Below are 26,494 nucleotides of genomic sequence, written 5' to 3' on the forward strand. Positions count from 1 at the left end.
CTAGTGTCAATAACATTTTTTTTCTTTCAAATGTAAAAATAATGGAGTTGGGTTAAAAACATGGAATGTATTTGCACCATTATTTTCAAATAAAGTATTTTTTACGATAGCATCATGAATAACGCATAACATAGCAGTGCCCAATACACCAACAACTAATTTATTTTTCTTTAATTATTTGAAGATATTTATAATTTATCATTAAGTCTTGCTATCAGCAACACTCTATAGCATTGAGTCTAGTTGGATAGCTAGACCTAATAGCATTGGACATGAGTTCCATGATTTTGTAACAACCTATCTAACTGAACTAGCCACATTATCATTTGTTCTCTTATGAACTTTACTTTTCATTTGGCAAAGTTTTGCAAAGTCTAGCTTCTTGGTGACCTGGTGAATAGATTGATCTTGCCGAGTCAGAATACTATTCAAACTCAGGGGAGGGGATTTCTCTTGGGTAACATTTGGGTCAAATAAAATTAGCAAACTTAGTTTTTTGAATTTATCCATCATAGAGGTATCACTCATTAACTGTACAAGATGTAATGTTGAACCCATAAGCTGCTTATTGCTATACGAGGATACTAGAAGGCATTTGTGGAGAATATTCATCAAGATTATGTTAGATAAATTCATTCCTATTAAAGAGGCTATCCTTTCAGCTGGAGATTGTTTACAGCCAAGAGGCTTTAGCACCTTGAGTTGTCTAACAAGCCATGCAAACAAGGAAGAAAGTAGATCTATTTGGCTATTCTTTGTTTCATGTTGTCGTGATATTCCTAAATACTATTAGGAACGCTATTAGATCCTGACATTAGGATTCAATAGATGTTGGGTCTTGCTGGCAAAAGGATCTAATAACGTTGGACATGGGTTCCATGATTTTGTCACAAATTATTTGCTTGAACTACCCGCATCACCATCTATTCTCTTAGAAACTTTACTATTTGTTTAACAAAGTTTTACAAAGTCTAGCTTCTTGGTGGCCTGATGGATAGATTAATTTTGTTAGGTTAGAAGACTATTCAAACTCGGGGGAGAAGACTTTTTTTAGGTAATATTTGGGTCTGATAAAACTACCAAACATATTTTTTTAAGTTTATACATCACAGAGCTATCACTCATCAACTATGCAAGACACAATGATTGCCATATAAGGACATTATATGACATTTATGGAGAATCTCTATTAGGATTGTTTTGGATAAATTTATTTCTGGAAGAAATATGCTTTCAACTACATATTGTTTATAACAAATAGGCTTTAGCCCCTTGAGTTGTCCAACAAGCCATGCAAATAAGGAAAAAAGTTGATTAATTTAATGATTCTCTGTATTATGCTCGTATGGTATAAGTTATGTTCCTAAATGCTACTGGGTAGCCAAACCCAAATCTATTGGGTAGCCGGATCCAATAGCATTGTAGCGGCTAGATTTAATGTTATTGGATCCATCTTTACAACCAGAATCAAGGCTATTTTTGGTCTGGCTTAGCCGTCAGATCTAATAATTTGGTATTGCCACCAGACTCAAGGAATTAAATATGTTTTTTATATTTTGTATATGTTTTTACATTTAAAAAAATATTATTAATTTGCTGTAGAGCGCAAGCTAATATGCTAGTTTTTATATATGCAAGGAATTAAGGATATTTTAATGTTGAAGTAAAGATTCATTTTGTTAAATAAAATTTTCTTAGACATTGAGAGTGGAGAGAGTTGCTAAAAAATATCAAGGAAAAGGAGTGACTAAATGACCTTATTTTGATATTTATTTTTAAAGGGAGTCAATGAAAATGATGTTATATTTTAATCATGCTAAAAAATAAATTAGGGTTTGTAAAGTTTATTTTATTTTAGTATACATGTCTAAATTAAAGATGTATATAAAAAATAAAAGGTAAGGAAAATGAGTGCCTACTATTTTTCTCTTTTAGTTTTTTTTTTTCTTTTATCTTATCATCTCTATCTTCATCATCTGCCTAGAAAAATTTAAAGATTAATATGGATTTGTCACACTAACCTTCCTATAAATATACTTTGTACGTAATTATTTCTATTATAATTCCTCGAATAAATATAATTTGCAAATTATAAAAGTGTAACTTATCCTTATGCATAATTATTAGACTCGATCTAACTCAACAAGTTAACTCAAGACCAGGCGACCTAAGGCCTTAACCGGGTTTAAAGAGAAAAATCAAGGTTGTAGTTGTTACAAAAAGACTTAGGTGACCCGTCAGGCCAACCTACACCCATGTAATTTGCCACACCATCCAATAAAACGCCGCTCTCTTTTTTCATAGGTGGAAGCTCCCCGGTAACAACCTAATTTCTTTTCCTAACAAGCCAAAAAAATTAATGTACAAACACCTAGTCTCGCAATTTTTGTTTTTTGGTGGATGCTCCCTGGAACAAAGCATGTAAAATTAAGGTTCAAAACAAATTATTAAGACAAAAGGTATAAAAGCGTTGCTTTACACGCATGAAAGGCAATTAAAGATTTTTTCCTTGGGCAGCTCAATTTTATAAACCGACGGCTATTTTGGAAACCAAGTGCTATAGGCCCACATCTATTTTCTTTTTAATTAATATAGTTATATAAACCAAGTATTTCTTGGGCTTTTCAGTAACCATTATATCAGTAATTACAAAACTTAAATTTAAGATTAGAGGGAGAGTAAACCCTTTACTCTTAAACTCTTATTATTAAATCACCTATTAAATAGTTTATTTATTTATGTATTTTTATTTTTTGGATGGGATTTTATTATTTAAAAAAAACCAAATGAGACCTTTATTTTACTATAAAAACTTCATCTTCTTAATTGAAATGTAATCAAGGAAATATACTATTTTTTTTTCTGGAAAATTAATTTAGGAGAGTGAGGAGACGCAAACAAGAAAATTATTTCTATGATGTCATGTTTTAGTGAAACAAGATTTGGCTATCAGGCCAATGCTTCTCCCGAGGAATGGCGCATGCAGGGAGAGTACTTCATCAAATCTTATCTTGAAGATTACTATGCAAGCCTTAGAACGAAGGCCTACTTACGCTAAAACGAGCTTATAAGAATTATTTTAAATGGAAAAAACTGCTTTGAAAAGTAAAAAAGCACCCTTTTCTTTATCTCCTGCAGATTCTGTAAACATGGAGGGATCCATTGCTGTCGAGAAACTTGCATGCTACCAGTCGCAAAGGATAGCACACCGAACTCCACTACCTCTGTGCTCAATGGCCTTGCACCTAAGAATTGCCCTCCATCAAATTACAATTTGTAGCCAATAAACTCTTCTTTACGAAACCCCATCTGCCCTTTTCACGTACAAGCTAAATCAACCATACCTAACACCTATCTCTCCCAATTCACTTTGGCATCATGAGTGGCGTGGGATGAAATCCAGATCTTCGCTGCAGACTCGTCGATGTTTTCGCTAGTCAGAGGCTAGCTGCCTGTCGGTGTGTAAAACAAAGAAGGTTCTTATGCTGAAAGGGAGGAAATGAGAGGGTGGAAGAACAGTAAAGATACAGGAGTTATCAAGGAGTGTTTTTCATGAGAGGAGAAGAGAGTTGGGAAGGATACTCTCATAAGATCTTGGAGCTCAAAACTCTATTTACAATCACATATACGTTGTCTTTAATGAAAACAGTATGGCCTTTGATTGAAACAAGAAGAAGCTTCGGCCTAAAATACTATCCAATCAATGAATATGCCATGTTTTTAAAATATTTAAAAAATATTGAATTTATTTTATTATTTTTTCCTTAAATTATTCTTTTTAATGTTTTTAAATGTTTTGATATACTAATATTAAAAATAATTTTTTTAAATAAAAATAATTTTAAAAATAACTGTTACGGAGTTATCTTTACTTCATGTAGATTGTCCCGAACGTTAAGAATTTACCCAAAAAAAACAAAGAAACAGAAGCACCACCCAAGATAAATAACAAAAATAAAAATAAAAAGAATTCGATGGTGTTGTAAACCAAGTGCGGTGATCTGGCCACGTGGGCACATTTGTTAATGTCCTGTTTGGCCACAACATGAAAATCAAGAACTTTCAGCTTCAGCTCCACTAGGACCGCACTCTCCTTGGTTGCCCGAATCTCTTTAGCTAATGCCTCCATTTCGCTCCCTTCTTTTCTCATTTGTTGATGGAGCTGCAAGATAATTTTTGTTGACCGACTTTGGAGTCAGCCACAAAGCTTAAATCTGACACCCGTCTGATCACGTGGCAGGTCAGGTCCTTGGATTAATTTCATTGGGCCCCTTTGGCGGCCTAACAGCGTGGGCTTCAAATTTGAAATTTTTTAGTTTTTTAAAATTATTTTGAAATGTTATTGTTAAAAATAATATTTTTTTAAAATATATCAATAAAAAACTTTAGGGATGTTGTTAGGTGAACAGATCTTATTAGGTGAAAAGATAATATTTAGCTTCAGCTTTTTAAAATGTTTCTAATTTAAAATATTAAATTAGTTTTTTAATGTTTTTATTAATTTTAATATTAAAAATAAAAAAATAAAATCATTTTAATATATTTTTGAAAAACAATCAACACCAGCCACATAATCAAATATATTATCAGTCCACCCAATATAGAAAATTGTGTGTTACGAAAGGTGCGCTTCAAAGAATACTTTTTAATATTTCTAAGCTTAGGGAGCAAGTGTGTTTTCTTAAATTGTTTTCTATATTTTATTTTATTTTTATTTTTTTTAAAATAATAATATAATATATAATTACAGTTATTTTTTAAATAACTTTTCATAATATATATATATATAATATATCAATATATATCAATGATATTTTTTATTTTTTAAAAAATATTTTTGATATTAGCACATAAAAAAAATTTAAAAAATATTAATTTAAAATAAAAAAAATTAAAAACCTGATCCAAGATATCCAAACAATAAAACTTGGAGAAAAAAAACATGCACTCGCTTTATTAAATAACAAATGATTTGGTATAAAAATTTAAAAAGTACCAAAAAAAGAATGAATGCCGAATTCTGAAAAAAAAGAAGAAGATTGGTTTATATTTACTTAGTGGATCTTCACCCACTTTAATTTTTTATTTATTTGTTTATCATGGAAAAGGGTAGTGGGTCGACGAGGAGAAACAACAAGTAATTCGCAGCCGCTGTATTTGAACGTTAGAGACATGGCCCCGGAGCCCTTGACCTTATAATTAAAAAGAGTTTCGGAAGCGAGAAAACAGGATACCTTTTAATTTTTTTTAAATTATTTTTTATATTTATATATTAAAATGATTTAAAAATATTAAATAAAAAAATTAAAATTTTTTAAAATACAAAAACATAAAAAAACAACAACATCCTACACAGCAGTCGAGAGAAGGAATTTGAATCTTCAAGTTACCATTTAAAAATAATTCAGGACTCGCACTGTCCTTAGTAAGCACATGAATCTTTTTTATATATAGATACGATAATTTGAATATAAATTATATGTTTTAAAATTTAATTAGAAAAACAATTACTTTAACATTAAAATAGCCACTTAAAAAAATCAAAGTGATGACAAATGGCAAGAAATGATTCGAAAATATTTTACATGAAATTAAAACAGGTGTACAAGACTCGTGCCGTTCAAAGATTTACGCTCATGGAATGCACACGACGAACACGATCACGAGTAACGCAACCTTTCAACATAGAATGGGTTTTTTTTTTTATTATTATTTATTTATTATAGCCAGGTATTTCATCGTTTGGAACTCGTTTTTTGTGATTAATTTCTAATAATGCTACTTTCATTTTATAATTATTATTTCTGCTCCAAAATTTACCTTTTCATTTGAAGTATAATTAAAATGTTTATTATACTGATTTCATTTGAAATACCTTCTTTTTTTTACAATTTTTATTCTAAAATTATTAATAGAAAATAATTATCCCAAACCTATTTACTTATTTATTATTTAATGTGATTAAATATGGGTTATTATAAAATTAAAATGTTTACAGTATGTGATTGCCTTTTCATCTGAAGTATGATTAAAATGTTTATTATGGAATTATTTAATGTGATTTCATGTGATCTATGTTAATATTATTTATATTAATAAGATTATAAAAGGTCAAAAGATAAAGAGTTACATCCAAACTTTATATATTATTTAATATATAGAGTAAGGGTGTCAAAACCATATTGTTAATGAATAAAAAATCTAATTATTTATTATGTAATGTGATTATTCTTAATCCAATAACTTTCTATTAATATTATTTCTTTCTACTATTTTTTCCCAACAAACAGCAAATAAGATTATAATAAAATATTGTTAGAAATAGATATTTAACATATAGTTTCATTTATTTGTATTAACAACAGGAGGTGCAAAGTTTGTGTTGGGTATAGATTTTATTTGGGTTATCATAATTAATATTATAAAAATGGATAGAGTTTGTGAGGAGCATGGAAGAGACATTGAGCAACAGAGACAATGATAAAATCTTGATAACATTATAAAATATTAGCAAATTTATTTATTTTTCTCCTTTGCAATATGAAAAAAAATTATTATAAAAAAATAGCATATATCATATGAAAGAAACTATTACAGAAAAAATCACATATCAATTAATCGGAGAGTTATAATTTAATAATCATCAATACTCTTTCTTTCCTTAAAAAATCCCAATTAAAATCTAAAAAACTATTAAAAGGCCGGTTGAAATTACGTTTTGAAATATATATATTTTTATTTAATTTTTTTTTTAAATATTTTTAGATTATTTTAATAAAAAAATATTATATATATATATTTAAATATTTTAAAAAATAATTATGACCGTACTTCCAAACGAGGCACCAACAACGAAGGGTTACCATCATTTGACCAAAAGGTAGTCGGTTTTCATATTATTCATATATACATATATATACATATACATATATACATATAGATATATATAAGGAATTAATTAAATTTAATTTAACTGAAATCCAAAACAAATTAGCTTTGGAGAAGCAGCATAGCACAGGCAGCTACAGGAAGAAAAAATAAGGAGGAGAAGGCAAAGTGAGATTAGATTTATTCAAATCTACGCTTCTTCCATTACCCAGCCTCTCCTAGTTTCTTTTCTATCCATACCAATCCCTCTTACACGATCTTGTTGCTTCTTAGCTACTGCTTCACCTGTAAAACGCAACCAAAACAAACATAAATCAATCTCATCTCTCTCTTCTCCTCTGCGTTTTATATTTATATATATTTAGGGAGGAGCAGGGAGGCGATCACGAGTTTTCTTCATTTCAGTTCCGAGAAGAACTCGAGATTTCTTCTACGCTTTCTGTTTTGCCCGATCTATCTCTTTACTTTTCATGTGCGTTTCTTCTCTTGCACAATTTTAATCATTATTTTTTTTTAATGCTTCGGCTTTCATTCAAGTTTAATGAAGTAAACTACGTATTTAGCTTTGATCGAGCAAGGATTCACTCTTAATTTTTCTTTTCATTAATAATATCAAGTTGCAGTGATAGATGTTTTATGGAACTCTTAAACAGCAGCTAACTTCAAGGTCTGGTTTATGTTTCTGGTCGTTTCCTTCTCTATCCTCGAATCTAAGCAACCACAACTGTTTTTTAGGAAAGAAAAGGGTAAGGTTTGGGAGTTGTTAGTCAAAATAGGCACGGGGATTGCTTGATAATGGAGGTACTAAGCTGAGGGAGTTAACCAAATCGTAGGCAGGGAGCACATGCTTAACCAAATCTTAGGCAGGGAGCACATGCTTTTGTTTATTTGATTTGATTTTCAAGCGTTTTCATGGCTAGTTCGTGTGTATGATAAATTCAACAAGTCTGGATTGACTTGAGATGTGGTTTGGGAAGGAGAAGTTTCGAGGCGCTCTTTAGCTCTGTTTCCTGGCGATTTTTGTTTCCCTTTTCTTTTCCGTTGTCACTTTAGGGCAGGATTACCATCTGCTGGTATTTAAAATAATCATAATTAATGCTGTGGTTAGTTTTGCATTATGTAGGAATAACAAATTTAAAATCTTCAAGACTGATTTTTCTTTTTTGCTGTTCTATTCATATCAGGTTTGGCGTTCCTCTGACCTCCTTGTAAGCAGACAGCTCTCTCCCTTGATACATTTAGATTCGTATTTCTAGTCATTAATTTGATCTGGAGTTGTAAACACAATGGGAATCCTTGCACTCAGGTTCAGACTTCTGATGGTTTATATATATATATGTATATATTTATAGTCTCTTCTTTGGACAATTTTTTCTTAGGTTTAAATTTCATGCCATCTTTACCAATGAAATATTTGCATATGTTGTGTTGCAGTACTGGTAGTAGAAAACCAAATGAGACCATGAGGATACTCTTAACTACATTTCTGGGAGTAGTTTTTGGCTTTTTGATAGGAGTATCTTTTCCGACCTTGTCATTGACTAAGGTATACAATTTTTAAAGTGCTTTGTGTGATTTTTTCATTCTTTTCTTTTGTTTGTGTTCTCTTTTTTTCGTATTATATGGATGACTATATTATCTAGTTTAGATGCTTTCTTTTAGTTAAGTTTATATAACATTTATGTGGTCTCTGAATTTTGGCAGTCAAATAAGTCATCGGGCTTCTTTCCTGTCATTGATTTGGCATACAGCGAGGACAAACCGGGATCTAAAACCGTTTTGAGCCCTTGGTCTTCTATGAAGGGCAACAATAGTAGCTCAATGCAAGCACCAAATTCAAAAGATAAATCCAAGGTATGCCTCCTTTCTGGAATCTTAACATCATTATACAGAGATCCCTTGCATGATGCTTTCGGTACAAGATGGAGGATGTAGTTGATCAAAATTTTGAAAATAAAAACAAAAACTGTGCATCTGGGATCACATCAGGAATTAGCTCTAATTTTGTTTTAAGTTTTAACTAGCATTGAGTTATTGAACTATCACCTAGCTCCAAACAAAACATGTTGCAATGTTTTGTACTTTGTTGGCTCGACTTTTATTCTCATTCTGGACATGAATGGACATGGATGCTTGGTTGCAATCCTTCAAATATATGGGAAAATGTTAAAATAAAAATGTATTTGTGTTGTCTAATTGGGTTTGTAATTAAGTTTCTGACATCCGTACCTGTGCTGGAGCAACACATGTTATGTGCTTTTAAGATAAATGATGTGGCTACATACAGGCGCCCGTATCATGGTTTTTAAAGAGCATATTCCTTGTGGTAACCATATCTTGGGTATATTCATTATGTTTATCTCATTTGCAGTGTGAACAATATATTATCACAAAACTCTGAATAGTATGAGCTGTATTACTTGCGTTGAATGAATATTGAACTCCTCAAACAAACATGGATACTTAAGTGTTCAATATGATCTCTTAATTAGAAGCAAGAACTCAGATAAAAAAAAAAAAAAAAACTGAACTGACGCATGTGAACATGGACTTGTATTTGACTCTATCCAAGTTTGAGCAACATAGGTACAACTGTTGTATACTATTTTAGATCCGTTAGATGCAAATTCTCCTGCAAAATATAATTTTTGTTGTCAGATGATGTTTGCATAACTTGAATAAGATATATGGAAAAACTAAAGTAATATATGTGCTCATTCTAAATTTTCATTGTTACCTTGTGCTTTTGCCTTGTACTATACACAGATTTGGGTCCCTTCAAATCCCCGTGGTGCAGAAAGACTACCACCAGGATTTGTTGTTGCCGAGTCAGACTACTATTTACGAAGATTGTGGGGTGATCCCAAAGAGGTGAGCATTCTACAACCTCTTTTTTATGTAATATTCAACCTTTAGCTCCTTCATTTGCTACATGCAATTTTCTAGTGCATACTCGTTTGGCCTAGCTGTGGAATGTACAGACTGCTCTTTTGGTTTTGAATGATGCTACAGTTGTGATTAAGTTTGATGATGACAATCTTAGTTCACTTGTAAAATTGTACATACTGATTTTATTGTTAAGATAAGGGAGTTACCTGGAAAATGTTGCATTTAATAGAGCTACAATGGTACTATGACCCTTAAAAAAAGAAAGAGAAATGAAAGGGGGTGATTGCAATGAAGAGCTATCTCTAGATCCTTTGCCTAAGACGCTTTCAATGGAAAAAAGGAATTAAAATATGCTGAGGCCAAGTTATATTTTAGAAATTCAGAATAGCAACTTATGAAATCTTCATTCAAGTGGATACATAACATTGAATTGAAGCAACTAGCTGACTGCTATCACACATACCATTATTCTTAAGAAAACTTAGGAGGGGCAAGACTATTGTCTCCCTTCTTTTCCTTTTTCCCCCCACAAAGCCAATTTTATGCTCTAGAATCCATTAAATGATATTGTTTATGATTAGAATCCCTGCTGTTTACTTTTGTTGATTTTATTCTTTTCATGAAACAATATCCTCCGCTGTTTAATTATAATAACAGGCTAAACATCCTCAAATAAGAGTAGTGGTGGTGTAGTAGTCTTTAATTGCAATTTTGAGATATTTGATCAAGTTGCATTTGCAGGATTTGACCAGTGCACCTAGATATCTTGTAACCTTCACTGTTGGCTACGATCAGAGAAAGAATATTGATGCATGTGTTAAAAAGGTCAGTCCTGTGTGGTGTGTGCATGTTTATGAGCTCATGGTGATCTGTATGAGCATGTGAATAACTTTGTCTCTCTCACAGTTTTCAAAGAACTTCACTATCCTTCTATTCCATTATGACGGGCGAGTTTCTGAATGGGATGAATTTGAGTGGTCAAAGAGTGCCATTCATGTGAGTGCCCGGAAACAGACTAAATGGTGAGTAGCTATTGCTGATTTCTATTTAAAAATGTAAGCTCACAAATTTAAAGTCCCCCATTGACTATCACAAAGGGAAAAAAATCCCTTTTAACTCATGCCCTTAGTCTTTATTTGACCAATGCTCATAAGTTTAAGCTCTGAATTTTTTTCTAGGTGGTATGCTAAGAGGTTTTTACATCCTGATATCGTGGCACCGTATGACTACATATTTATCTGGGATGAGGACCTGGGAGTAGAGCATTTCAATGCAGAACAGTAAGTGTTAGATATAAAATAGTTCTTTTATGCTTATGCTAGCTCACTAGACTAAAAGCTTTGCCGCACTTTCTTGTACACTTTTAGATATATAAAACTAGTGAAGAAGCATGGCTTGGAGATTTCACAGCCTGGCCTGGAACCTAACAAAGGGTTAACATGGCAGATGACAAAGAGAAGAGGTGATAGTGAAGTTCACAAGTAAGAATGATGGAATTCTGCCCCGGAAAGTTATAAAAGAAAAAAAAAAGGAAAAAGAATGATGAAATGCTCATATATTTTTTTCAAGGAATGATTATTAGTCGATTCATATATATATATTTTATAGAAAACAGATATGGAATTATGATTTATTTATGAACTAACGGTTTTATCCCTTTGCCTGAATTTCTATCAGGATAACAGATGAGAAACCAGGCTGGTGCACTGACCCACATCTACCACCTTGTGCAGCGTATGGGCTTCTTTAACTATTGATTTTGTTATTGTTGTTTTATGCCCTGGCTCTTTAGTTCTTTATTTGACTATTTTGTAAAAAGGCTTAAAAGAGATTATCTTCTTCTGGACTCAGGTTTGTTGAAATCATGGCTCCGGTGTTTTCACGAGATGCTTGGCGCTGTGTGTGGCATATGATTCAGGTATGGATTGCTGTGCTACAGTTTCTCACTTTATCACTTTTAAGAATCCTTTCCTTAACTCTTTCTCCCTTAGTATATGGCACTAGAGTTTGATTGCATTATGGAATTTGCAGAATGACTTGGTCCATGGTTGGGGTCTTGATTTTGCTCTTAGAAAATGTATAGAGGTAGCTGACATACTTCCATCCTCATTTATTTCTTCTTTATTTTGATTTCTTATTGATGACATCAACATGAAACTCTTTAATTAAATTTCTCTTTAAAAAACAGCCTGCCCATGAGAAGATAGGAGTTGTAGATTCTCAGTGGATTGTTCATCAAACTATTCCCTCTCTTGGGAACCAGGTAAATGGATATGACCAGCCTCAATGAATTTCCTCTGTTTTAACCTGAGTATAAACTCCAAATACATGCCGGAATGAAATACTTATCATTGCTTATAAACTCCAAATACATGCCGGAATGAAATACTTATCATCGCTTGATTGCTTCTCCAGGGCGAGTCACAAAACGGGAAGAAACCGTGGCAAGGGGTAGGCGAATATTTCTATCATCATCAGTATTCTTTTTCATTTCATTTTGTTTGCATTTCATCGTCCAGTGTCGCTTGCTATTATAATTTATAACCATCCAAATGCTCCACATTGTGTCGTTGAGTGACCGTACAGAAGTACAAGAACATCTTTCACCTTTTCGTCTCTCTTAGTGTCTGTGTTTTCCAGACTAACAAATTCACTTAGAGAAATTCAGATTTGCTCGTCCAAACCAGAGCAAACTGGTCTGTTTATCAAATATGGTAACTTTCTCTGCTGGTGCCAGGTAAAGGAGAGGTGCAGGAAGGAGTGGACTATGTTTCAGAACCGGCTGGCCAGTGCAGAAAGGGCATATTTTAGGACAGCGGGGCTTGATCCTGCCAATTCTAATGGTCACTAGAAGGTCGAGTGTCGCGTACACTACCATAACGACTACACTGATTAGGTTTGATATAAATCTGTACAATTTATCATTGTATGACAGTTATTTATTAGTGAATCACAGTTATTTAAATCTGTAGAATTGAAATACATTTTGAAACACTTGTATTGTGCAGGGGGGGATTCCCTTTCCCCCCCAAATTTTTCTTCTCCGTCTAGGTCTAGGGCCTTTTGGGTGTCAATCAATGTATAGGACCTTTGCTTTGAATAAATTAGACATCAAGTCCTGCACCAAGATAAATTTTTCACATTTCCAGGAGCTTGCCAATTTAAAAAAAAAGAAAAAAAAAAACTGGCGAACGCTGTAATGACATTATTGGTATCATAAAAAATAATGACATTCTCAGTACTATTAAAAAACTCTTAACAAAACCATCTAGTGGTAAGGACTTGGGATCAAGGGGTTTGCTTCCTCTGTGGTCTCAGGTTCGAGTTCTTGGTTGCTCATATGATGGCCACTGGAGGCTTACATGGTCGTTAACTTTAGGGCCTGTGGGATTAGTCGTGGTGCGCGCAAGCTGGTCCGGACACTCACGGTAATCTAAAAAAAAAAACTCTTAACAAGATAAATTTAATGAATGATAAGTGATTTATACGTATTGTTCGAAGGAAAGACTAAAGGGAAAGACTAAAGGATGGTTTTATTAAAGTTTTATTGAAGTTTTAGTCTCTTGAGATTATAATTAAAAATATTGAAATTATTGACCATGACTTTTAACAATTAAACTATGTTATTTTTCAATAAAATTATTTTAAACTAATTTACGAAAATATTTCTTAAACTATATTATATAGTAAAAATGCCTATTTTTTTTAGCGTTCTAGGTTTGATAACAATAAAAAGTTTCAGGCTGATTGACTGTCTTACAAAAGTCAGGTTGTAACTATTCTCTTCACTAGATGCAAAAATGATCTCATGAGAAGTAAGTTCATTAATTTTTAATGACCCCTAGGGATATCTTTTGGTCCTATCTTTTGGTCCTTTTTGTTGTAAAGATAACGAACAGAATATAACAGATAAAACCTGAGATGTGCACAAATACTGTTCTTAAGGATATTTTCCCACACAAAGCTACCCCTGGGATTTAACAGGTTCTTCCTTGAAAGGAGGGATGCAAAAGGAAAATGACAAAAATAACATCCAACAAGCTTAAGTGTTCTAAGCCAAGTGATATTTTGTTAATTGTCTCTAAAAGTTTAGGAGTATTTATAAGCTTGTAGCCCAATACAACACAGAAGAAAATAAATAGGAGAATTAAAGTTTGTAACAACTAATTAGAAAATAAATGGTAGAATTAAGATGTTATTTTGTAACTATTGATTTTACAACAATTTTTCAAAAAATAGCTACTAAAAATGTTAAAAAGTTTTTCTGAAACATATGGCTATTATAAAATTAATTCCAAGAGTTTAAAAAATTATAGTGTCAATTTAAGGGTAAAAAATAAATTATAACTGAATACAAAAAGTTTAGAAAGTATAGGTATTGTCTCAAGCATGTGAGGGTTAATCAAAGATTTTCTCTTGCACGACCCAACCTTATATACGCAAGTCTACCACTACCACTTTATCCTTGCTAGTTACTAGCTTATATTAAAACACACTTTATAAATATTAAAAAAAAATTATTTTTTCAATGTGGAATTAGAATCTCATTAATATATATATTTTTTGTTTACAAGGAGAAAGTAATGTAATCTCTCAAATTTTATTTTTACAACAATCCCTAATATATTTCAAAAGATTTTTTTGGAATAAAACTATGCTTGCTAGATTTCTATCTAATGAATGTAATGCATCTAAACTGATGTTTTTTGAATTATAAACTAGATCACAGAAAAAGTGGGATTTAACTTACAGAATTATTGGTGAAGTTTTTAATTTCTATAAACTAAAAATTCTTATTGCAAGTTAGGTATCTCACCGATCACATTATACCTCCTATAATTTCTTGTTGTTTAACTCGGTTTTGAGCTAATAGGCCATGCACGCGCCTAGTTATTTATGAGTGCTCTAGAGATTTATTAGTATCTCATAAAAGCGGCCCCACTCTACACTCATATACGTGATTCCATCAAGTATTCACTACAATTTAAAAACTATCCATAAGAAATATGGAGTTTATTAAGAACTTTTTTAGTTCATCTTCTTTTTAATTATAAACTAGCACTATTCTTATATTATAAGAAAGAACTTGTTTTATAATGCTATTAAATCATGAATGACTTTGTTATCACTCATATCAACCTAATTTGTAAGATCTCCAATTATATAGGTTGAGTTACCATCATTTTGATTTCTCAATTAACATTAATCTTATTCCTCTCTATGTTTCTAAAATCATCTCTCTCCCAAGTGGTTTGTTCAGAGGATCGACCAAATTCATTTCTAACTTTACATAATCAATTGAAATAATTTCATCTTTTAACAACTGCTTTATAACATTATGTCTTAATCAAATATTTTGATTTTTACCATTGAAACATTTATTCTTAGGAATGGTTATTGTTGCTTGGCAATCACAATACATTGATATAGAATGTTGGTTTCTCTCAATGGAATTTCAGTTAAAAAATTCCTCAACCAATCAACTTAATTTCCCACTAATTCTAAAGCTATAAATTATGACTCCATAGTAAATTGAGCGATTAAACTTTGTTTAAGTGATTTTTAAGACACTGCACCACTACCAAGAATAAATATATAATCACTAGTAGATTTAATCTCATCTGAATTTGAAATTTTGTTAACATTGTTATGCCTTTCTAATATAGTGAAAAATCCACTATATAGAATATTATAGTCCATGATAACTTTCAAATATTTCATTTGTTGGACTATCGCCATCCAATGCTTATGATTGAGATTTTGTTTATATTTATACACATTGTATGCATTAGACTCTCAATAATATGAGCATACTCAAGCAAAGCAATAACTTCACATTTTTTTTTTAACTGAGTGTTAACATCATAAGGAGTATTCACAGGTATCACATAAAAGTGACCAAACTTCTTTATAAGTTTCTCTACATAATGTTTCTTTGTTAACATTATACCATCATCTCTTCTTATAATCTTAATATCCAATATTACACTAGCTTTACCCATATCTTTCATATCAAATTTACAGGCTAAGGAATGTTTAGTGTTTATACATGACATTTATGCTAGTACAAAAAACAAACATATTATGTACATATAAACTAATCATCATATATTTATTATCAATAAAGTTAGTATACAAACATTTATCCAATCTAACTAAAGAAAAACTATCACTTAAAAGAAAATGATCAAATTTTTCATTATACTATTTAAGAGCTTGCTTTAAGCCATAGAGACCTTTTCAACTTACAAACTTTATTCTTTTATTTAGGAACTGAACAACCTTTAGGTTATAATATATAAATCTTTTCTTCTAGATTACCATTTAGAAAAGTCATTTTAACAACCATTTGGTGTATAAAAAGGTTATAAATTGAAGCTAAATTAATTAAAACTCTACTAGAAGAAATTCTAGTTGCAGGTGAAAAGATATCAAAATAATTCATATTTTGTTTTTGAGTGAAATCTTTTAAAACTAATCTTGCTTTGTATTTATATATAGAATTATTAGAAAAATATTTTCTTTTAAAAATCCACATGCAACTAATAGGTTTAGCACATGGAAAAAATCAATCATATCTCACTTTTGATTTTGTAAAAGCGAATGAATCAATCATAAGTTTATTTGTTTCTTTCCAAAACAAAGAATCATAAGAAGAGATAACTTCAAAGTAGGTCTCTAGATCCTTATCTACTAGGTAAGTGAAAAAATCATTTTCATATGAAGTTTTTCTTCTTTGTTTCTTACTCCTCATTTCTTCAATATAAGTTTCATCAAATAACTCATGTGAGATAGTGTCATATCTCATTCATTTCCTTGTAGCTGTAATATGCACAAATAACTCATGGGAGATATTACTTAAAATGAAGTGTCTACAAACCTTGCTTTCATGTGTCCATGCTTCGACATTATCACTAATATTAGGATCGGTAAGAACATAAGCAACTTAATACATGTCAAGACACCAAAAACCCTTTCTTGCTACCTTCTAACTCAAATTTTGAAATATTAGGGAATGACTTAGCTAATAACAAAGTGGCAGCAGCAGCAACAAAGTTGATGACATGAGAGATGGTAACATTAGAGTTCTTAACAATATTAGTGTTGGGGGCAACATTGTTATTGGTATCAATATTTTTGTCTATATTACTAAAATATCCATAAGATTGTTGTAAACAAAATACAATAAAGAATAGAAACAAAATAAAACTTAAGGCGTGTACAGACACTATCCTAAAGATATTTCCTCAACACAAGGCTATCCTTTAGGATTCAACAAGTTCGTCCTCTAATATAAGGGTCACAGAAATATCTGGATCAAGAGCGAAAGGAAATATTACCAAGTTTTACAAACACAAGAAAAATACAATGATTTTCGACACACTCTGATTATAAGAATGCATGGTATATAAAGGCTATTAGCATGAAATAACTAGGTAAGAAATAAATTAGAGAATTACAAAGTTGTTAAAAAAAATAAAGAGTTGTAATTGTTAAAAAAAATATTTTAAAAGAAGAGCTATTAGAATTTTATAACTATTAGAAAATTAATTCCAAGTGTTTTAAAATTGTGGTTTCTGTTTAAGGGCCAAAAACAAATTATTGTTGGAGACAAGAAGTTTAAAAACTATAGGCATTGCCTCTAATATAGGGAGGGCAATCATAGGTTTTTTGTATACTCAACGTATTACTATGCGTACAAACCCACTATCATTTTCTTGTTAGTTAATATCTCATATCCACTATATAAATACTAAATGAAGGTTTTATTTTGTCAACGCGAGATAAAAAGCTCTATATAAATTTTATATTTACAAGAAATAAATTGTATTTTTTTAATATAGGATAAAAACGTTATAAAATAATCTTTCATTATTTTTCAATATATGATAAAAATGTTATAAAATAATCTTTTATTATTTACAACATATTTTTCCTTTATGTTCTTAGAAAGTGTTTGTTTTATGGTTGTATTTGTTTTTGAAATTATTTTTTACCTCAAAATTATTAAAGTGATGTTTTAAATTTTTAATTTTTTATATGTTAATATAAAAATAAAAAATCAAAAAATATATCATTTCATATATTTTTTATTAAAAAAATTAAGCATCTATTGTCAAACATAAATATTCTAAAACATTAACCAAACAAAATCTAAAAGTTTTTTAGGGCTCGCAACAAACTGATTTGTAAACTTGCTATATGTTCTTTGACAAGGTTTGCAGAGATCATCGTAATCATACCTCCCATCCCCAGCTTTGCTCAACAAAACGCATCGTATGGTAAGAGGATTGGATTACAGATATCAAAGGCGGGTCCCAGTCCAGCACATTAAAATGTGGGACCGAGACATCACACCAATCCCAGGAATTAAGAAACTTCCACTTAAGAGCATCTCCAATGGAAAATGCTATATTGAAGAGCCAAATGAAGAAAATGGCTTTCTGAATAGTATAAATATAGCCTTTTAAATTATGTGCATTCCAATGGTAAAAAGCTATTTAGAAAAGCAATTTATATTATAATATATTTCATGTTAAATTAATTTTAATATAATTATATAACTAATTTAGATATTTTATATATAATATAATTATGATGTTATTAATTATATAATTAATATGAGTAATTTATAAAAGTGATATAAAATTAATGAAGTAATATGAAAGTTAAAACATATAATTTAAAAATAAATTTAAAATTTATTCATATGAATATTTTTAATTTTAAGTTTTATATGTTATTGTTAAAAATTTAATTTTTTAAAAGTAAATTCAAATTCAAACTTTGAAAAAATGACCGCCAACATTTTAAATTTTAAAATTTTAAATTTTGAAAAAATAACCACCAACACTAAATTTTCAAATTTCAAATTTTGAAAAAATAACCGCCAATATTTTAAATTTTAAAATTTTAAATTTTGAAAAAATTACCACCAACATTCTAAGATTTTACAATTCGAAAAAAGAGTTCATCTATAAATATTCTCATATATCTTAACATTTTTTTTCATCATTTTCTTCTCTCCAATCTTTGTTATATTTCATTAAAATTCATCATGAATCACTCTAATTTTAATTTTTATGATGCTTTTGATTTTGATGATGACACTCCTATATTGGCTTTTCAAGTTGCTACTGCTGTGGTTGCTGAAGAAGAATCGAATAATAAAGGGCAGAGAACAGGGTATCGTGGCTCTATTCCTGATCACAATATTGTCAATCGTAATAGAAAGGAAGGTGAGTTAAGGTTATATAATGATTATTTTGCAGAAAATCCTAAATTCACTCAAAGTCAATTTCAAAGAAGATTTAGGATGAGTCGTCATCTTTTTCTTCGGATTGCAAATGCAGTGGAAGCTCATAATCCATATTTCAAACAAAGGACAGATGCTCTTGGTTTATCTTGCCTTCAAAAGATTACTGAAGCTCACAGAATACTTGCATATGGTATTCTTGCAGATCTTACTGATGGATATCTTCAAATTGGAGAAACCACTGCAATAGAAAGTCTTAGAGCTTTTGTCAAAGCAATCGTAGAAGTTTTTGGTGATTGGTATCTAAGGGCACCAAACGAGGCCGATATTTGTCGATTATTATCAATTGGAGAGCAGTGTGGGTTTCCAGGGATGTTAGGGAGCATTGACTGTATGCATTGGAAATGGAAGAAATGCCCAATTGCATGGCATGGGATGTATACCGGTCATTGTCATGAACCAACTATAATTCTAGTGGCGGTGACTTCACAAGATCTTTGGATATGACATGCCTTTTTTGGAATGCCTGGATTATTAAATGATATTAATGTTCTTGATCGGTCACCTATCTTTGCTGCACTTGCTAAAGGTCGTACTACTCCTGTCAATTATACAATTAATGGGCATGAATATACAATGGGATACTATTTGGCAGATGAGATTTATCCTAATTGATCAACCTTTGTTAAGACAATCTCAAGACCATTAGGAGCAAAGAGAAAATATTTTGCAAGCAAGCAAGAGTCTGCAAGAAAAGATGTGGAGCGGGCATTTAGGGTGCTTCAATCTCGTTTTGTAATTGTACGTGGACCTGTTCGATACTGGGATGAAGAAACACTTGCATATATTATGAAAGCTTGTATAATAATGCATAATATGATTATTTAGAATGAAGGAGCAATGAACCTTGGATTTGACTATGAACATGAAGTCAATTCCTTTATATCAGTGTCACTTGATGAAATACCAGAGCTACATGATTTTCTTCAAACTCATAATCGAATTAGGGATAGAGCAACTAGCTCTCAACTACAAGAAGATTTGAGTGAACATTTGTGGGAACAATATGACAACGAGTAGAATCTTTAGATTTTAACTTCTTATGTTATCATAATTTTCAAGTTTTTTTATGTTTTTTTTTCATTATGTTTGCTATCTTTTAAGTTAATTAATCCTACTTGTTATTGTTAAGTGTTAGAGGAACTTTAAAAAAGTATTATGAATTGATATCAATTTCATAACAATGTATTTAAAATAACTAAGAATTTTCTCCATATTTAATTAAAAATACATTACATTACAATAAATCAATCAAAGTTAATTAAAAATCAAAACCCCTCTTTTGCATAATTTCTAACTTTCTATTTTGAAAATACGCTGCAGAGATTGGATCCAAATTAGAAATATTCATTTTCTTAATTTGTTCTTCTTTCTCAATCCTGTCTAATTCTTGTTTCTCTTGACTTTTTTGAATCATCATGGCTTGTTGCTCTAACATAATTTTCCTGTCTTGTTTTTTCTGATCCTCAATTTCAACTAGAGTATCTCTGAATTGTTGTAAGAGATTCGTTATAGTTACATCCCCAACTTTATCTTTTTCTTGTTTACGTTTAAGTCGTTCCTTTGCAGCCTTCTGACCAATTGGTCTATCTTGATAAATCAATGGTTCACTATCTTCTTCTAAACTAACATAATCAGGGGTAGATCGAGTTGATGAAGCCGGACTTGTATTGACATGACCTTTTTATTTCTTGTTTGATCTTTGATGTTGACTTGCATGCTCAAATTGCCATTTGGGTTCTTTTCTTAAGATAACCCAATAATATTCTAGTTGAAATCGTTTGCCAATGCAAGAAGCATACATTTGTCGAGTATCATTAATCTGGTAAATAAATAATTAAATTAAATAATGTTAAAATATATGTTAAACAATTTAACATAGAAATGAATATTAACATTACCCTTAATTCTTCAGTCATTCCACTTAGCTGAAGATTTTCAATTTGAGTAACAAATCCAACAACTTTATCAACTTCTCTATTTATTTCTTGCCATCTACTTGAGATGCTTATTTGTGAACGATTATTCAATTTTCCTCCATTATCTACAAAGTAAGCATGTACGCGAGCCCAAAACTGTTTTGTTTGTTGTTCAACTCCTGTAATTGGATCCTTGCTTGTATTTAGCCATGTAGAGACAAGTAAACAATCCTCCTCTAGTGAGAAATTTTTACTTCTTTGTGATTTTTTTGCCGAATGGACATTTAAATTCGAGTATGTTAAGTCATCAATTAATTGATTAGAATCACTTGGTTGAGAGAGAATATCTTCTGACTCACTCATAAGAAAGTTGGTAAAAGAGCTTGGAAAATTTGAATCCATCTACATTAAAAAAAAAAAACTCAAGTTAAAACCTTACAAGAGAAGCTCACATTCAATGTCTAACAATTTTGTAGTTTTCATACATGCGAATTAATAATAAGCATTACCTCCTATTTGTTCTAACATAACAATTTGACCATTTTTTGGAACTAAAAGAGAATCGATATACTAGTTTAATTGCATTTTCAAGAAGACAAAATCTAATTGATCTCAAATTAATATAGACAATCAAAAATAAATTTTAAATATGTAACTCTATCTTTTTATCAATATCAATTACCATTATTAATTCCTCTCAATTTTATCGAAGATAACATCATAAATAAAAATTGTTTTCCTTAACCCATATTAAAAACATAAAATAATAAAGAAATAAAACTCATCACAAATATTAAATTAACAACAAAAGGTCTAAAAAATCAAGAGATATAAAAAAAAAATAGAAAAAGCTTTTAAACAAGCATACCTTTTAATTTCAGCTAATTAACACAGCCGATGTTAATAATTAACCGGAGAATAATTGATTCTTGTTTTTTTTTTAAAATTTGAGAGAAGGTTGAGGCACAATACAAAAATTTAAAACTACAAGTTTTTTCTTCATGTATTTATAGAAAATTTCTTCTATATTTTTTTTATAAAAAAAAGCTGTTGGCCAACGGCTATAAAAATAGTCGTTGGCCAACAACTATCATTTTGGCCATTTCTACCGTTAAATATAGAAACGATTGTTAAGGAAACAAATAGTCATTTTGGCTATTTGTTTAGCTCCTCCGTTGGAATGCAAACAGTAAAGAAATAAAAAGCAAAGGACGTTTAACTTCTCATTTAGCTGCTTGGTTGGAGCTGCTCTAATTGAGAAGTCTCTAAACTTGCCATCAGGCACAACCTCTTTAGCCTATACAAAAGCTCAAAGACACGTGCCCCTATTTCTCTCTTTGCGTGCCCCATGCTGGTTTAAAATTTAAATCACATTTTTACATGATCCCTCAAGTTTCACATTCTGGTTAAAGTTATCCCTTATAAAAACATTCACACACACACACACACACACACACACATATATATATATTCAATAAATTATTTAAATAACTCAAGAAAATGATAAATTAAAATTAAATTAAAAAAAATTAAAGATGTCTTTTTATATGAGTTTTTAAATATAATTTTCATTAAAACATCTATGATACACATCATAAACCCTTTTTTTAAAGATTGGTTTGTTTACTAATGGCCTCAACCACTAAGAATAATATGGTAATAAATGGTGCTGCCATGTCAAACTGTAGTCATTGTTGTTCTTCTGTTAATTTTGTTTGTCAATGGCTTTGTGTTTTTCCATAGATCATTATGTGAAGAAAAAATTAATTTTTTAATTTTTTAATTAATATAAGAAATCAAATTATTTCATTTTTATTTAATTTTTTAAAAATAATGGTTTCCTTTATCCTTGTGAAATTGAAGATTGCGGCTTCTTTTTAAATTCAATCGTTAATTTTATTTGATAAAAATCATAAGGTATTAGTTTTAGAAATAGCTTATCTATTTTTAATAAATTGTCATATTTCCATAAGAATTTTTTTCAGTTTTATTTACCTTCTAATCTAAAAATAAATTATCTTCCCTAGCTATTTTTATTCAAATTATTGTAAACTTAATTTTGTTTTTTGTTTTCAATCTTTATGTACACGTGGCATTATCCTGTGCCTTTCACCAATGGATCCGGACGGAGGGACACGCGTGATATTGAAAGTACAAAGATTCGGTTTCCCAATTGTTTTTTAGTATAGGTGCTTGTGTGACCAAGCAATGAAACTTGAGGGACTACATGTGTAATTTAATAAAGGTATCGCCACGTTCCGCCAAGTGTAGCTCGTCAATCTCCACTTCCAGAAGCCCTACACGTGCCGCCACGTGTAGCTCGTCATGGTTAGGGCAATGAACCTGGGTTGACGTGCTAGTGGTTTAGGATGAGCCTATGCATCTTTATCGAGGATCAACCTAATTCAAGGACGACGAAGTCTATATAATTCGAGCTCGGTATGTGGAGGTGACTAATTTGCGGGCGCACATATTCCTGGCTTCGTCCTCTCGCCAGAATTTACAAGACGCTTGCTTTTCTTCTGCCTCGGTGGGCTCTTGAAACATTAAGAGAGAGCTAGATATGGGGCTCTCGAGTTTCCCTGGTGCAGCTGAAGGAGTGCTACCTGTGCTGGTAATGAACACGGTCTTATCAGTTGCTCTGCTCAAGAGCATGGTGAGGTCAGTGCTGCAATTAGTGGTGGGTGCAAATTGGACTCCTCCTGATCATCATGAGGAAGAACCAGAGGAATATCCTCGAGAAAATGCGAGAGAGAGAAGAATATCAATAACCCAGTTCAAGTCTATGAACCAGAATGATGGCAGTGCTACGAATAGTGCCATGGAATGTTGTGTGTGCCTTTGTGGGTTTGAAGCTGAAGAGGAGGTGAGTGAGCTATCTTGCAAGCATTTCTTCCACAGAGGTTGTTTAGACAAGTGGTTTGATAACATTCATACTACCTGCCCTCTTTGTCGATCTAACCTTTAATTAGATTCATAAATTTTGTCTTGGTTCATAAGTGTTGAGGATTTTTGAGGAATATTAATGGTGTTCAGTTTTGTATTTTTTTTTTTTTGGCTGTCGTCGTCGTGTTAGTTCACGAGTGTTGAGAATTTTGGAGGAATCTTAATTGTGTTCCCTTTATGTTTTTTTTTTTAATAAAAAATGTATCTTCTTTATTTTTGCAAAATTAGAGAGAAGGTTGTTATGATCTTTGCTTTTATATTATGTGTAAGCTAAGATGTGTTTGAGGCTGCAAGCACACAAAAAAATAGCGAGGAGTATAGAAAAATTAATTAAGGGGTTTGAAACATTTCTTCAGAGTTAGCTTAGGATAAATGAGTATCTTGTGATTTTTTAAAATATTTAAGAAATATATATATTTTTTTTATTTTTTACATATATCTAATAAATGGGATCTTAACAATTTTCAATTTTATACTCGAAGCCTTTAATGGATAATTTTTATTTTATAAAGAATAATTAATAAATATTTTATTTTTTATTTTTTGTAGTTAAGGTATTGGGATGTTATCCATGTGATCCTTGGCTTAAATCGGCTCTGCATTTTTTATACGTATCTTTTATGCTATCTTTCAAACATTTGAAGATTGAAATGTGAAAATATATGTTGTATTTTCAATCTTTTTTTAAAAATCTATTCATTTTTTTTTTAAACAATTTATGATAGAACTTATCCAATGATGCATCAATGAAAATTATATTTAAGAATATTTGTAATATATATTTGATTTTTTCCAAGCTTCTAAATTCAGCTGGGCCGAATTAATAATTTTATATTTAAAAACAAGAGAGGACCGAAAATGAGAAGAGGAAATCATATTTGAGAAATCACCATTATTGATCATATGATATGAATATCATTCTCAATTATATATGCATGCGTACCGCAGCATGGACTCGCAACATATCAAATTATTTAGCTGGATATAATCAAGGACCAGAATAGAAATACATGACAGGAAATTTAAAGTGGTGTGGAAGCCCTTGTGCCTTACAAATTCACCCATCTTTCTTTGACAACCACGTGCACAGTGCAAACTTCTTATGCTCTAGCTTGATGAACTCCTCGGCTTCATCGTCGACATTTTCATCAAACACACCAGCCTTAACGCGTGCTTCAGGGGCTCTCTCATGCTCTACAACTCGGCCGTGCCGATTCGTGGTCTCCCAGTTATTTCTAAGGTGCTTGCCATGATTCTGCTTGGCATGTTCTGGAGAGTGTGTGAATGCCATCTTGATGGTATTATATCTTGAGTTTTTACATCACCAGTATCGGTTTTAGGCAGATTTATAGCCCGGTTTTATTCTTTAATGATGATAAGATCGAATCCGATGCCTCGCCTTTGATTTTTGAAATGACAAGTCGAGCACAATAATAATTATGTTAGGCCAACCTCGGTGCGTGCTAAAGAATATAGAAAGTGAGGAAATAAATACCAAATATTTAGATATTTTTGCGGCAAAAGGTATCTCTAAACCAGCTGGAACTTTATTCGATCCCTTGTTGAATATTCAACGCAAACCAGGCCGTTGAACCTAATTATTAATTATGATGGAACAACTTACAGATGAATTAAGGCAACTTCTATCAAGGGAGGTGATGAAGGTGTGGAAATTTCATAGAGAAATTGAGCTTTTCACGACTGATTGGGCTTGAGTGCTTAGCCTAGTTACTAGACTAGGAAGTCTAGTTTGATGCTTTCCTGCAAAACAAGCTCCTGATACTTAAGTTAATGATGAAAAAATAGCTGAGAGGGGATCTGAGGGGATGGTGAGCGGTGGCTCTCCTCCCGATGAGTGAGTGTGATGATTATCTATTCATTTTCTTGACTAGTAAGAACTGGACAAACCTACATGCAACCATTAAAAATATTTGACAGTGCGATGGATATTCTTTCACTGCGACATGAACTAATAAGCATATGCATGCATGTGAGCAAGGGCGGAGGAGTACAGGAGACTAAGGTGTGCTGTACTTCAGTTTAAAAAAAAATTATTAAAAAACTCAATATTCTTTCTGCGTAATCTTTATATTATATTTGTGAAGAAAATTAAGATTCGCTTTGCTTTTTGTTTATGTTGATGATATGATAATAACTACGGTAAAAAAAGAGAAGCCTGATCTCAGGAAAAAGGTTATGTCTGCTGTCATTGTTAGGCAATGTAAACCTTGGCGTCGAAAGAATGGTGTTTTCATGTTTTTTAAAGATAATATTGGTATCATTGTGAACCCAAAGGAAAAATGAAAAGCTCAGCAATTACCAGTCTAATTGGAGAGGAATGTGCTGATCTTTGGCCTAGGATTGCAAGTGCAGCTAATTCTAAGAACTTTAATTTGATGTTTTTTTTTTTTGGAATCATACTATTGTTAAGTCTTATATGTTTTTATAGGGTTAATTTTAGTTGTGTTTTTTTTTATTTTAACTAAATTTTATTTGAAGCTTTATATGTTATAATGAATTTTATGGATTTTGTATA

At 31.2% G+C, this 26,494-nt stretch overlaps 2 protein-coding genes and 1 pseudogene across 4 annotated transcripts; 2 read left to right on the forward strand and 1 right to left on the reverse strand.

Moving 5' to 3' along the window:
- Window positions 1-225: 225 nt before the first annotated feature.
- Window positions 226-4,129, reverse strand: LOC105138103 (uncharacterized; annotated as a pseudogene).
- Window positions 4,130-6,964: 2,835 nt separating this feature from the next.
- Window positions 6,965-12,904, forward strand: LOC105138096 (lysine ketoglutarate reductase trans-splicing protein (DUF707)). 3 transcript variants are annotated; one of them, XM_011044098.1, is made up of 15 exons: window positions 6,965-7,360; window positions 8,073-8,096; window positions 8,323-8,434; window positions 8,593-8,742; window positions 9,655-9,759; window positions 10,519-10,602; window positions 10,684-10,799; window positions 10,956-11,057; window positions 11,145-11,258; window positions 11,455-11,511; window positions 11,629-11,695; window positions 11,809-11,862; window positions 11,966-12,040; window positions 12,193-12,228; window positions 12,515-12,904. In XM_011044098.1, coding segments are annotated over exons 1-15 (1,212 nt in total). In that variant the 5' UTR covers window positions 6,965-7,358; the 3' UTR covers window positions 12,629-12,904. The 3 variants fall into 3 exon arrangements, with proteins under 3 accessions (XP_011042400.1, XP_011042401.1, XP_011042402.1); XM_011044099.1 differs by having other exon boundaries at window positions 6,966-7,360; window positions 8,073-8,194; XM_011044100.1 differs by having other exon boundaries at window positions 6,990-7,056; window positions 8,073-8,194.
- On the forward strand, window positions 8,220-24,292 carry LOC105138095 (probable E3 ubiquitin-protein ligase XERICO). Its single transcript, XM_011044097.1, has 2 exons — window positions 8,220-8,226; window positions 23,574-24,292. Exon 2 carries the CDS (start codon window positions 23,576-23,578, stop codon window positions 23,978-23,980), a length of 405 nt encoding a protein of 134 aa, XP_011042399.1. The 5' UTR covers window positions 8,220-8,226; window positions 23,574-23,575; the 3' UTR covers window positions 23,981-24,292.
- The last annotated feature ends 2,202 nt before the right edge of the window (window positions 24,293-26,494 follow it).

Source organism: Populus euphratica, unplaced genomic scaffold, assembly GCF_000495115.2.
Source record: "Populus euphratica unplaced genomic scaffold, PopEup_1.0 scaffold317.1, whole genome shotgun sequence".
Classification (NCBI taxonomy): Eukaryota; Viridiplantae; Streptophyta; class Magnoliopsida; order Malpighiales; family Salicaceae; genus Populus; species Populus euphratica.